The following is a 12,935-nucleotide window of genomic DNA, read 5'->3' on the forward strand; positions in this document are numbered from 1 at the left end:
TTACTTAAGTGTTTTGAATTCATAGTTGTAAAGATATTTTAAAAATAAAAGGAACTTTTTAATATGGGTGTTTTATATGCAATTATATTTTGGAACGGGGGAGTATATGTTTTTACCTGAGTAAAATTACACTTATTTTTCTCTTATTATTATTGCATTTCACATATATGAAGCTTTAGATAGTTGGATGCATAAGTGATTCATATACCACAATAGGCTTTGATAGGACATTCTGATTTGTAACCTACGTCCGTACGGTAAAACCGAAGTAGACCAATATGATCAAACGGCTTATACTTTAGAGGATGCTGATGATCAATTAGCTCTTCTGGTACTTGAAGTGTTCCATTGTTGAATGAAAACATTCCAATAGAGTATCTGTCTGTGTCACCGCTCACTAGAACTTGGTGTCTTGGAGACCAAACCCTATCATTGCTCCATGCCTAAAGGGTATATTCACTTAAGTTAGTTCAATATATATATATATATATATATATATATATATATATATATATATATGTTTGTATGTACTATTAAGAATTTGTATTTTAACTTTACCATCAAGGCATCGCCAGCAACGATCATGAAGAGTGAAGGTGATGATAGATTTATATTGATTCTCTCTCCTTCTCTAGTTTCCATTTCAAGACCATTGACTTGGTTCTGGTGAAGTATGGTTGTGAAACTCTTGTCTGTATGTGTGACAAACCCTAAGTTGGGGTTATTGTTGTTCGGTGCACTATTTTTCAGCACACGGAGAAGGTAAGTGGTTGATTCAATGTATGGTTTGTAGTGTTTCTCGACGTTATAGCTTTCAAAAACCATCCGAGTCACCATTTGATCAAGCTTGGCTGCAAACTCCGCATACTTGTGCACACATTCACTAGCACAAACCAATCAAGTTAAGTTGAAGTTTATAAAAAAATCAATACACCTTCCGTTTTTAAATTAATTAAACTAAAATTTTGTTAAGAAATAAATGTCATAAATTAATTAGACTAATAAAAATAAAAATAAAACTATAAATTTTTTATAGTCAAATAGATATAAAATTAAACATTTAATATACTTTTAAAATTTATGTAAAACAACTTTACACACATAAAAGGTAGGGAGAACTTGATTCGATCTTTCCATACATACCTAAAGTGTTCGTTTCCTTGTGGCCACATCAAACCGGTGAAGCTTCTGGTTGCTTCTAAAGAAGTGGCATTATCAATGCCAAGACTTTCATGAAGAGGAAGAGCTGGAATCTGACCAACGTAGCCATTTAAAGGCTTATCGTATTTGTTCTTCATTTTGGTTTGTGTCGGAAGATCAAACAACTCGACCAAAGAACCAAATACTTGGTCAAGAAGACCTAAAGGAGTCTTGTCTTGAAGATCTATGATGAAACATCCATATTCTTCAAGTGCTTGTCTTATGTTCTTGCTTGTTGATTCCCAATACTTTGTGCCCGGTTTCAAATCTTCGCTTGAGAAATCTAAGGTAGGGATCTTAGAAGACATTATAATTGTTATATTTTTCAGGATTTAGGTGTGTTTTCTCATGGATCATATCTTATTAATATATATAATGTCAAAAAAACTGTATTTGGAATATCCTCTAAGATGAAAATGGATTTTGGCTGTTCATTACAAGACAAATATTGAAGGGATCTTACTTCTTAGTTTTCAATTATTCGTTTTAGAGTATAAACAAAACATCACTATATTGATATAGTATTAGTCAGCGGAACCTATGGACCACATAGTTAGTCACCAAAATCCGTCATTGGACTAGAGCTAGGCATTTTATCCGTTAAATTTGATTTAATTTATTATTCATTTCGATTTGATTTGAAAAATTTGGATAAGTAAATCTCTGAAACAAAGCAAATATTAAAAATCATCTTCTGTTAAAAGTAAAAAAAATCACAAATACTAAAAAATTAAAGGTGGATATCTAATCTGCTACAAATTATATACTGATAGATGTATATATATAATTAATAGAGTGTCAAATGTAAAATCTTATATAATTAATATTTTAACATATAATTTTATTTATAATATTACTTATAAATATAAAATTAAGAAAAATATAAAAATTTTATAGAAATTTTTGTAAAAATATTTTTTTATAAAACACATAATTTCATTAATTTTTAGTTTATCTTTCATATTATGTAAAAAATTATATAATGTTTAGTAGATTTATTTATATTAAATAAAGTGGATAAGATATACATAAATAACCGTGAATATTGGCAAATATCCATAAATTTCTGAATATCTAAAAACTGAATATCTATATTTTTCGAGTATTTTTTGAAACAAAACAAATAAATAATTAGATATCCGTAAAGTACAATGTAAATCATAAATATTAAAAAAATGTATTATTCGATCTGTCCTCACCCTTACGTTGGACCACGTTATATATTAATATCCACTAGTCATCATACTTGGGGGACCACATTACCACATTATAAAATATAATATCCAATTCTATTTTGGTTTGATTTCGGTTCACATTTTCCAAAATTTCGGTTTTAGTTATAGAATGGAACAATTTGGTTAGGTTTGGTTTAATGTTAGATTTGCGTTTTGTTAGATTTGTGTTTTCATCAAAGGCGTTCATTTTTATTTAAGAAAATTAAACTAAGGTTCGACTTTTTGGTATACTTTTACCTTTATGTTTATGATTTGTTTGGGGGTGTAGTTCTAATTTTCGAATAAAGAAAAAAGATTTACCACTATATTTATCCATATTAAAATTCAATTCGGTTTTCGGTTAGATTTTGTTCCAGTTTTTGGTTCGGTTTATTTAATCAGGACTGGACCCCCTAATTATATAAAATATGACTTTTTACAACTAAAAAAGTCATATGATTATCTGTTAATAAATTGTCAAGAAATTATATAGGTTTTTTTTTGTAACTGAAATTATATAAGTTGGTGCTGACAAAATCAAGAAAGATCACATTTGAAACATAGCATCCAAATGGAATCATCCGTGAAGTCTACTTCTAAAGTTCCAGTTCTTGATCTCACGAGCGGACAGGACTTGAACCCAGACACGTCCACGTGGCGTTCCATTTCTAGAGAAGCCTGTGAAGCCTTGGAGGAATACGGCTGTTTCGTGGCTTTGTACGACGGAGTAACGCAGAAGCTAGATGATTCAATCTTCGCCGCTGCTGAGGAACTGTTCGATCTCCCGACGGAGACAAAGAGGAAGAACGTGAACGAGAAGCCGTACCATGGCTACGTAGGTCAAATGCCTGTAATCCCTCTTCATGAAGGTCTTGGCATTGACTATGTTACAAACAAAGAAGAGGCTCAAAGATTCACTCATCTCATGTGGCCTCAAGGAAACCATCAATTTTGGTATGTTTAGAGCTTGATTGTTTAATTAAATATACGAGCATACGGTTAATGGTTTGATTTTGGCAAGACCAACCCTGAAATTTTAGAGACGAAATTTTGGAAAACAGGACATAAAACAAATTGTAAACAATTTAAAAGACTATCTATCCATATTGATTTTTAAATATTTAGTAGTAGTACAAAGTTAATATTTCACTTTGCTTTATCCAACTCTGTGTCTTGGTTTACATTGTCTTCCACTCTAGTTTAGTGTTTAGGTTATGTTTCCTTCAAATTAATTTTGAATACTTTATTTATATTATTGTTTTGTTTTTTAAACTCAACTCAATAGGTTTGAAGCAGAACCATTCTTATATTTGCTTGAACTTAAAACTTTGTAGCGAAACCGCTCACGGTTTCTCTAACGCGGTTGCCGAATTAGACCGACTAGTGGTGAGGATGATATTTGAGAACTACGGTGTGGAGAAACACTATGATTCACATGTAGGGTCAAAGACTTACTTACTCAAATTCCTCAAGTACTTGGCTCCACCAGAGTCTATCTCGATGCCAGCTTTTCCTCAGCACACAGACAAGACCTTCTTATCAATACTTCACCAAAACGGTGTCAATGGTTTGGAGGTGAAATCGAAGGACGGTGAATGGATTTCTCTTCAACTCTCACCCAAGTCGTACGTTGTCATGGCTGGTGACATCTCTATGGTAACTGAAATAAATTCGATTTAAAACTCCGATTGTTCTAGGAAATTTCTGTGTTTACGGTTGCATGAGATTGTTTTGAAAAAAAAGAATTGAAAATAGAAAGCATATTTTTGTAAGTATAAAATATTGAAGTTTTTCATATTAAGTTTTACAAAAAAGTACACAAAAGCCAAAGGCAAACTTAATGTTCTCCTTGCGTTTTCGTTTGTAATTAACAAAAGAGTTTTGCTTAAGTACTTAAAATTGTTATTTGTTGAGTTTCATCTTTGACCAACGAATTTTAATTTAAGAAAGAAATACATATCTATATAGATATAACGTAGATTAACAACCAAACGAGTCCAAACAGCTCAAAACAGTCATTTACTTTATAGCTTAGTCAGTATTATGATAGAAACCCATGAACATTCATAATTGTTGATATGGTTAGGGCTGGAGCAATGACAGGATACGTTCTTGTGAGCATAGAGTAACAATGGAAGGAGACAAGACAAGGTACACTTTAGGTCTTTTCTCTTTTATCAAGGGATTGGTTTCGGTCCCTGAGGAGATTGTGGACGACGAACATCCTCTCATGTACAAGCCTTTCGATAACATCGCTCTCATAAACTTCTATGCAACCAAAGAAGGCCGTGAAGCGACGTCAACTCTCAAAGCATATTGCGGTATCGAAAAAGCATCTTTACAGTCAGACGATTGATCAAGTTGCCAATGTTTTTTTATAAATGAAAACGGCATCTTATTGGTTCCCTCTCTCTTCTCTACTATAATATGTTCAGACATCCATATTCTTCTAGTGCGTGTTGAATATTTTTCATGTTGATTTTCATTTCTGTGTGCCAGGTTTCGAATTTTATTTCGTTGGGAGACCTTTTAATTTCATGTATTCAATATGGTTCTTATATATCATATCTTATGTGTATATAAATCTGGGATTAGCGAGAATGGAAAATTATTCGAGATGTAAATAGGTTTGGTAGACAAAGTTTCAAAGGAATATGTGGATCAATCAGTTTCAAAAAAAAAAAATGTGGATCAATGAGCCCTTTAGAGTAATAACAAAACATTATACTAGTCTTATTAATTATTCAAAATCATTGGACTATACACATAATTTTTTCTGAAATTAAACTTCTATATATCTCAAGTTGAAAGGTCCCAAAATATATCAAAGAAACAACCATAATGGAATCAATCTTGAATGCTAAGGTCCCAGTTCTTTATCTCAGAAGCCAAAACCTAAAACTAAAGATGTATGTAGAGCTTCGGACGAATACGGTTGCTTGGTGAAACTGTTTGGTCTACCAACGGAGACAAATGATTGATTGATGTACCGAGAACCGTATCATGGCAACACTAGTTAGATGCATCATGCACGTGTTCCCTCTTTTAGAAGGTCTTGCAGTTGACTATGTTACGAACAAAGAAGATGCTCAGAGCACAGTGAATCATAGTTTTCTCTGCTCAGGTTTCTCGACTTAGGCCACCAGCATTGTCTAGAAATCTTTAATATTTTCACAATAAAATATTCTTAACTAATGAATTATTGACAAATGTTATGAGAATGTCTATTAAAAATTAGCAAATTGGGTTAAAGAATAGTGTCTTACCTGTCTCTATATTCCTATTTCTTATATATTTTAACTATTTTTTTTGTAAATTCTTTTACAAACTTACCAGTAAAGCTGCCTTTAATTCCAAATATCTACTTCCAAACTAGCTCTTCGTGAGAACACTGATAAAACTTTCTTTTCGCTACCTCAGTATAACTTCTATATCTAGGACTCGACATTTTATCAGTTAATTTGATTCAATTCGTTCTTCGTTTTGATTTGATTCGAAAAAAATCTGAATATCTGTAAGTCTTCGAAGCAAAACCAATACTAAAAAATCAATATCCGTTAAAAACAAAGTAAATCACAAATACTAAAAAAATTAGAGACGAATATCCAGTTCGCTCCGATTTTTATACAAATATATGTATATCTGTAATTAAATATAGAAATTTAAATGTATAATATTACATAATTATTATTTAACATATAATTTATTAAATTTATTTTAAAAGTTACTTATAAAATATTAAACTAAAAATGAATATTATTTTTTATACAAAACTACATTTTTCTACAAACATTTGTTTTATAAGAAAAATTATTAATTTTAAAATTAAGAAAACATATAATTTCATTAGTTTTTACTTTATATATTTATTATGTGGAAGATATTTCTAAAATATAAATTGGTATTATTTTTAAAAATTACTTGTATTGAACAAATTGGATGAATTATCCGTAAATATCCGTGAATATCAGTAAATATATAAAAAAATCGGATATCTTGAAAATCGAATATTCGTATTTTTGTGAAACAAAAAAAAGCAAAAAAAAATCAGATATCCGTGAAGTACAAAAAATTCATAAATACTGAAAAATATACTACTATTCGATCTGTGCCCAAATCTATTTAGAACGGATGCGAGAAAACAGTGCAGAGATTCATAAAGTAAACGACACAAAAATTTTAATGTGGTTACATTTACAAGTTAAAAAAGGGAGATTTTATCATTGGAAGTTGAAGGTATTTGAGATTCCCGGCTAACTAATACCTATACCAGATTATAAGCATATTGATATGCATGGTTTAGAAGTTAAACTAAAGAACGGTAAATGGATTTCGCTGAAAATCGCATCCAATTATGTTGTCATGGCCGGTGACATCTCCTAATTGATTTTAAGATGAAAACCCACGTACCTTCCTAATATTTAACAACGAACTTTGGATTTGTTTATTTAAAAAATCACGTAGATTTATCTAGGGTTGGAGCAATGACGATATACATTCTTGTGAACATAGACTGACAATGGCTGGTGAGAAGACATGTACAATAGAAGTTAGCCTTTTTCCGTTCGTCACGGGCACGGTTTCGTCTCCTGAAGAAATGAACATCCTCATATTTATAAGCCATTCGAGAGCACAGCTCTCATAAAATTCTACGAGGCCACAAAATATGAGAAATACTTGGGTTCACCCCAATAGTGAACATTTAGTTTCACCCAACCAATAAGATTTCTTTATTTTATATTTAATATCTTTTAAAAAAAGAAACAAAATATTGTCAAGTTTTATTATGTTTTTAAAATAAAAAATAGAAAATATTATTAGTCGCAAAAAAAAATTTATATTTAAAATACCGTCAACAAAACACTGAACCTTAAGCCTTAAATCATAAACTTTAAATCCTTTGTAAACTCTAAACCCTTGAATAAATCTTAAATCTTTGGATTTTTTTTTTAAATATTTTTAACACAGTCAACAAAACACTAAACCCTAAACCCTAAATACTAAACCCTAAATCCTAAATCCTAAATACTAAACCCTAAACCTTTGGATAAACCTTAAACCTGTGGATAAATCCTAAACTCTATGATTTAGAATTTATTCAAGTGTTTGGGATTTACCTAAAGGTTTGAGATTTACCCAAGAATTTAGAGTTTAGAATTTAGAGTTTAAGATTTAGTGTTTAGCTGACGGTATTAATTTTTTTTTAAATGTGTTTTTGTTTGAAATTAATATTATTTTTTATTTATTTTATTTTTTAGTTTAAAAAGATAATATAACTTGACAATATTTTATTTCCTTTTTGAAAAATACTGAATATGAAATAACGAAATTCTATTGGTTGGGTGAACCTAAAGGTTCACTCTAGGGGTGAACCCAAGAATTTATCACAAAACATATAGAGGTATCTTAAAAGCTTTATGCATAGAAAGATTGATGCAAAGTGATAATGTTAAATCTGAATGGCATCCCATTGATCAAAATGATAATGTTTTATATATCTGAATGTTATCTGATTGGCTCCGTACTTACAAAGTTTCACTTTCAACAAGGTAGGATAAAAAGTTCAGATCATTTATAAATTTTGAGCCAATCAAAACCGTTCTACAGTTGTGTATTACAACAATAAGTGTCAAATTTACGATTTTTCTACATTATAAAGATTTAAAACAAAAAAGTTCGCCAGGCACCATAAATTTGTAGTGAAACCTAAAAGTATGATAATATTTTTTAAAGATCAAGTGGTCTTCAAAACCATATATAAGAACACATAGAGAGATATCTTAACACACAACAAGTTTCTAAAACAAAAAAAAATGGTTAGCTTGGAACCCACTCCTGCTCTTCAGCTCCCGGTCATCGATTTCACAAGTCCAAACCTAAAACCAGGAACTGTAGAATGGGACTCAGTGAGAGGCGGTGTCCGAAGAGCTCTAGAAGAGTATGGATGTTTTGAGGCCTTGTTTGACAAAGTCCCTGTTGAACTTCGAAAAGCGGTTTTCGATGTCTCCGAGGAGGCTTTTCAGCTGCCTTTAGAGACCAAACAAAGAGTTGTCTCAAGGAGAAAATACAGAGGATATGTTGGTCATATTCCGACTTTACCTCTTTTTGAAGTCTTGGGTGTTGACTTTGCAGAAAATGAAGATAAAGTCAATGAATTTACTCACAAGCTTTGGCCCCAAGGCAATGCAAATTTCAGGTTTAGGGTTCTTTAAACCTTTTCTTCTCTTCTTAACTTGAAACAGAACTCTAAAATAACTCTGTTTCTGCAGTGAGACGGTCATGTCATTCTCCGAGAAAGTGTCTGGACTGGACTTCATGACCAGGAGAATGATAATGGAGAGTTTTGGGATCAATGAAAACTACATAGAGAAACATTTGAACTCGACCAAATGTCTTGTGAGAATGATGAAGTACCAAGGAGTTGAAGAAGCGGAAGAAGAGTTAGGTCTGGAGACTCATACAGACAGAAACATGCTCACCATACTCTGTCAGAACGATGTAAAAGATGGACTCGAAGTGAGAACTAGTGATGATAAACAATGGATCAAAGCCAATCCTTCCCAAGATTCTTCGTTCATCGTTCTTGGAGGAGCCACACTACACGTAAGCTCAAAATCACGATTCTTATTTTAATGTTCATGATGTAACAAGTATTTGTTCAGGTGCTTCTTAATGGTCGGGTGCTTACTGGTGTTCACCGAGTGATGAGGATGGGAACGAACACAAGATTTTCAGCTGGATTGTTCTCTGTTCCGAAAACAGAGGATTTGATATGTGCACCAGATGAAATGGTTGATGCTGAACATCCTCGTTTGTATAAGCCATTTGATTTTGAAGCATACTTTCAGTTCACCACTGAGGGACCTGGAAGGAGAGATGTAGCTTCACTCAGGGGTTACTGTGGCCTTTGAGAATACAATAATAACGTCTTTCTTCAAAAATAGAAACAAGAATAAGAAGAAACTTGTTTGATTTGCTATTTCGAACCTTTTATGTAAACCCATCTCCATCAGAATAAATTAATAGTGAAGATAGAACTTCACTGTGGACACTATGATAACAATAATTAATGATGTTTAATATCCAACCGCATAATATCGGACCCTAGCGGTCTTCAAAACAAGAAATGATGAGTTTTGAAACCAAATTTCTTCTTCATCTCCTAGTCATTGATTTAAGAAGTGGAGACCTAGTAGCCTGGAACTTAAGAGTGGGACTCAGTTAGAGGCGATGTACAAAAAGCTTGTCTGAATAGGTATCAGAATTAAGACTTCTTGGCCTGGAGAACTCTAGTGAAGAGCTTTGGCCTCGATGAAAACTACATTAGCATGAGGAAATACCAAGGAACCGAAGAAAAGAAGGAAGAGCTAAGAATGGAGGCTCATACTATCATACAGTACATAAAGAAACATGTTAACCATACTTCGCCAAAACGATGTAAAAGATGGGGTTTTTTGTGAATTAAAAGATGGGTTTAGAAGAGAAAGCTAAAGAGTTATGTGTTTCCAACTTAAAATCAATTAAAAATTGGATTTGTCCAAATCCAATTTATATTAGCTTTCGTTCTTTTAAATTTATGATGAAGGAAGTTGATCAAAAAAAAAAAAAATTATGATGAAGGAACTTAACGCATTCTCAAAACCAAGTGGCAATGAATGATTTTACACAAATATCTTTATATATTAGTCGAAAACCAAGCTTAGCTGAACATTGTTACATTCACCAGAGGAAAGGAAAGCATACAGGCAAAAGAGTCAAGTTAATTATTATTTCAACCTACAAGAGAGATCATAACACAAATTATTTTAAAGCTCTTCCCCTTACTCCTTTGTAAGATACTCCTTGATGTCTTTCAGATTCTTCTCCATATTGCTTTCCGCTGCTTGCAACCTTTCTTTCGTCATGTTCAGGTGCGTACCCAAAAAGACGACATGCGGCGATTCTACATCTACCGGCAATGGAGGGTACATGGCGACTCCTAAAGAGAAGACCAAAACAAAAAGAATTGTACCAAAGTTGTTTGCTCTTAACTGAATTATAATAATGAGAGAAGAACCAATTCATACCAGCCTTGAATCCAAGGAACGCTAGTGTCCCTTTAACAGCAAGTGCCCTCAACGTCATCATCTTCTTAGATTCCAGTACTTGAGATTTAGCAACTAGGGTTAAGTGCACCGCCGCTGCTCCTCAACCCCCCAATCTATATTTAAATCGCAAACCCCTGAACTTTCTTTTCCGATGACGTGTGGGAAAAGTTGTATATAATGCAAACCCCTAGTAAATCTTTCATTATCTTCAAGAATAATTATTATTAACGAGAATTATCAAATTTTAGCAATAATTTTATAATTTTATTCATCTTATGTTTACTTTAATAATATTAAATTGTTTAATATCTTTTATTTATTATTTAAAGAAGTTTTCATCTCTTTTATGTGAAGAATAATCTTACCAATAAAATATATGAGTCCAAATAATATAATGTTTTGCCTTTATAATTAAAATCAAGCTTTTACAAGATATATATATAATTTATAAAAATTTAGTTAAATACAAGTATGTTTTTAATTATTATATATTTTGTTAAAAAGATATGAGCCCGTTGCAACGGATTTTATTTGATGTTTTATAATTTTATTCATCTTATGTTTACTTTAATAATATTAAATTGTTTAATATCTTTTATTTATTATTTTTAAAAAGAAGTTTTCATCTCTTTTATGTGAAGAATCATCTTACCAATAAAATATATGAGTCCAAATAAATATAATGTTATGCCCTTATAATTAAAAATCAAGCTTTTACAAGAAATATATAATTTATAAAAAATTAGTTAAATACAAGTATGTTTTTAATTATTATATATTTTGTTAACAAGATATGAGCCCGTTGCAACGGAATTTATTTGATGTTTTAGTTTAATACAAAAAACATAAAATAATAACTATTATTATAGTTTTATGATTATTTTGCATACACTGTGTGAGATTTATTAAACCCGTTTTTACACATAAATTCAAATTAATATTTATATTTTATAATCATAGTACATAGATGAATGTTATAAAATTTGTACTTAAGATTAAATAATATACTATACTTAAACGTTTTAACTCAACACAACTCAAAATAAGAAATTGAATGAAAAGTAAAATGAAATGCAAGTCAAATACACCAATCTAGTCAATGACAACATTATACACATTCTTATGTACTAACTTAATGCTTTACTAAGTAAGTTTTTAAAAGTTCTATTTTGTAAATCTCCCTTTTATTTACAATTAAAAATAAAAAATAATATTAAATACTCTTTTACATTTTTGTTTAAAATGTTAGAAAAGGAAAATCGTTCATATAACCTATTATAGTTATCTTCTCTTTAGAATTTCAGAAAAAAAATTTGTTATCAATATATATTTTTATCATAGACTTTTATCAATTTTATAATTCTCACTATATATATTTAATCATATTAACTAGCAACTTTGAAGAACCAAACTCAATATAATGTTTTAAAATTATATATTCTTTAGGATTTTAGTAAAAGAAATTAGTATTAAATAAAATATTTTCAGATCTTTTTTGTTTATGATATTTTAAAAGGAAAATTTCTACAAAAATTACTACGAAACAATTTTTAAATTATTATTTTATACTATTAAATAAATTTATAATTACTGTTTTTATAAAATTCTTTTTTATCATCTTATATTTTAGTATATATATTTTAATCATTATATATTTTAACATATGTCACAATGTTAAAAGGAAAATTACTATCAGATAATATTTTACAATTATCTTTTGTTTAGGATTTAAAAATAGAAAATTACTATAAATAATATTTATAATTATATTTTTAAAATATCTTTTGTTATTATTTTAATACATGTCACAATCTTAAATATAAAAATTCCAAGTGCCATGATCATATTAATTAGTAATTTTGAAGAACTAAACTTTATATAATAAGATATGTGTCACAATGAACTCTTATAATGAAGAAACTCTTATAAAATGCAATTAAGATTTTGATAAAGAAGATTTTATAGATTTCAATGATAATTGGTAATTATGGTTTAATTTTATAGATTTATTTTTATGTTATTTAAAGTATTAATTAAACTTTATTAGGTTATTACGATGATGATATTTTTTACATGTGTGGTTTGGAGATAAAATAAATTAATTTTTTTGCAAATACCAAACCATTATATATGTTGCTTTGCAATAAAAAGACAAATTATATTTTATGATTAATTCTAAATTTGAAACTAATAAAATAATTTAGATTAAAACTAAAAATATATGTTAAATTTGAGTTAGTTAGATACATATTAATTCGCATAAGGTACAAGCCTTTATCTAGTATAAGGTGTATAATTTAGTTAGTCACAAGAAATATAATGCCTAATATATTTCTCATATTAGGAAGATATAAATTAATACTCGTCAATAATTTCACCAAATAAATCTATGGCAGTCTATAATTATTTTAGGAGGATTTAGGTTAGATTCAAG

The 12,935-nt window shown here is 29.9% G+C and overlaps 3 protein-coding genes across 3 annotated transcripts; 2 read left to right on the top strand and 1 right to left on the bottom strand.

Annotated features, from left to right (window-relative positions):
• Positions 1–120: 120 nt before the first annotated feature.
• Positions 121–1,587, bottom strand: LOC108860022 (2-oxoglutarate-dependent dioxygenase AOP3). The gene is made up of 3 exons (XM_056988797.1): positions 1,144–1,587; positions 559–883; positions 121–443 (listed from the first exon to the last, which is right to left on the bottom strand). Exons 1-3 carry the CDS (start codon positions 1,506–1,508, stop codon positions 201–203), a joined length of 933 nt encoding a protein of 310 aa, XP_056844777.1. The 5' UTR covers positions 1,509–1,587; the 3' UTR covers positions 121–200.
• Positions 1,588–2,924: 1,337 nt separating this feature from the next.
• On the top strand, positions 2,925–4,998 carry LOC108857341 (deoxypodophyllotoxin synthase). Its single transcript, XM_018631324.2, has 3 exons — positions 2,925–3,368; positions 3,749–4,070; positions 4,501–4,998. The coding sequence occupies exons 1-3, from the start codon at positions 2,986–2,988 to the stop codon at positions 4,768–4,770; spliced, it is 975 nt and encodes a 324-aa protein (XP_018486826.1). The 5' UTR covers positions 2,925–2,985; the 3' UTR covers positions 4,771–4,998.
• Positions 4,999–8,225: 3,227 nt separating this feature from the next.
• On the top strand, positions 8,226–9,457 carry LOC108858455 (probable 2-oxoglutarate-dependent dioxygenase AOP1). The gene is made up of 3 exons (XM_018632378.2): positions 8,226–8,610; positions 8,684–9,017; positions 9,077–9,457. The coding sequence occupies exons 1-3, from the start codon at positions 8,228–8,230 to the stop codon at positions 9,323–9,325; spliced, it is 966 nt and encodes a 321-aa protein (XP_018487880.1). The 5' UTR covers positions 8,226–8,227; the 3' UTR covers positions 9,326–9,457.
• Positions 9,458–12,935: the final 3,478 nt, after the last annotated feature.

This window comes from Raphanus sativus, chromosome 1, assembly GCF_000801105.2.
Source record: "Raphanus sativus cultivar WK10039 chromosome 1, ASM80110v3, whole genome shotgun sequence".
Taxonomy (NCBI): Eukaryota; Viridiplantae; Streptophyta; class Magnoliopsida; order Brassicales; family Brassicaceae; genus Raphanus; species Raphanus sativus.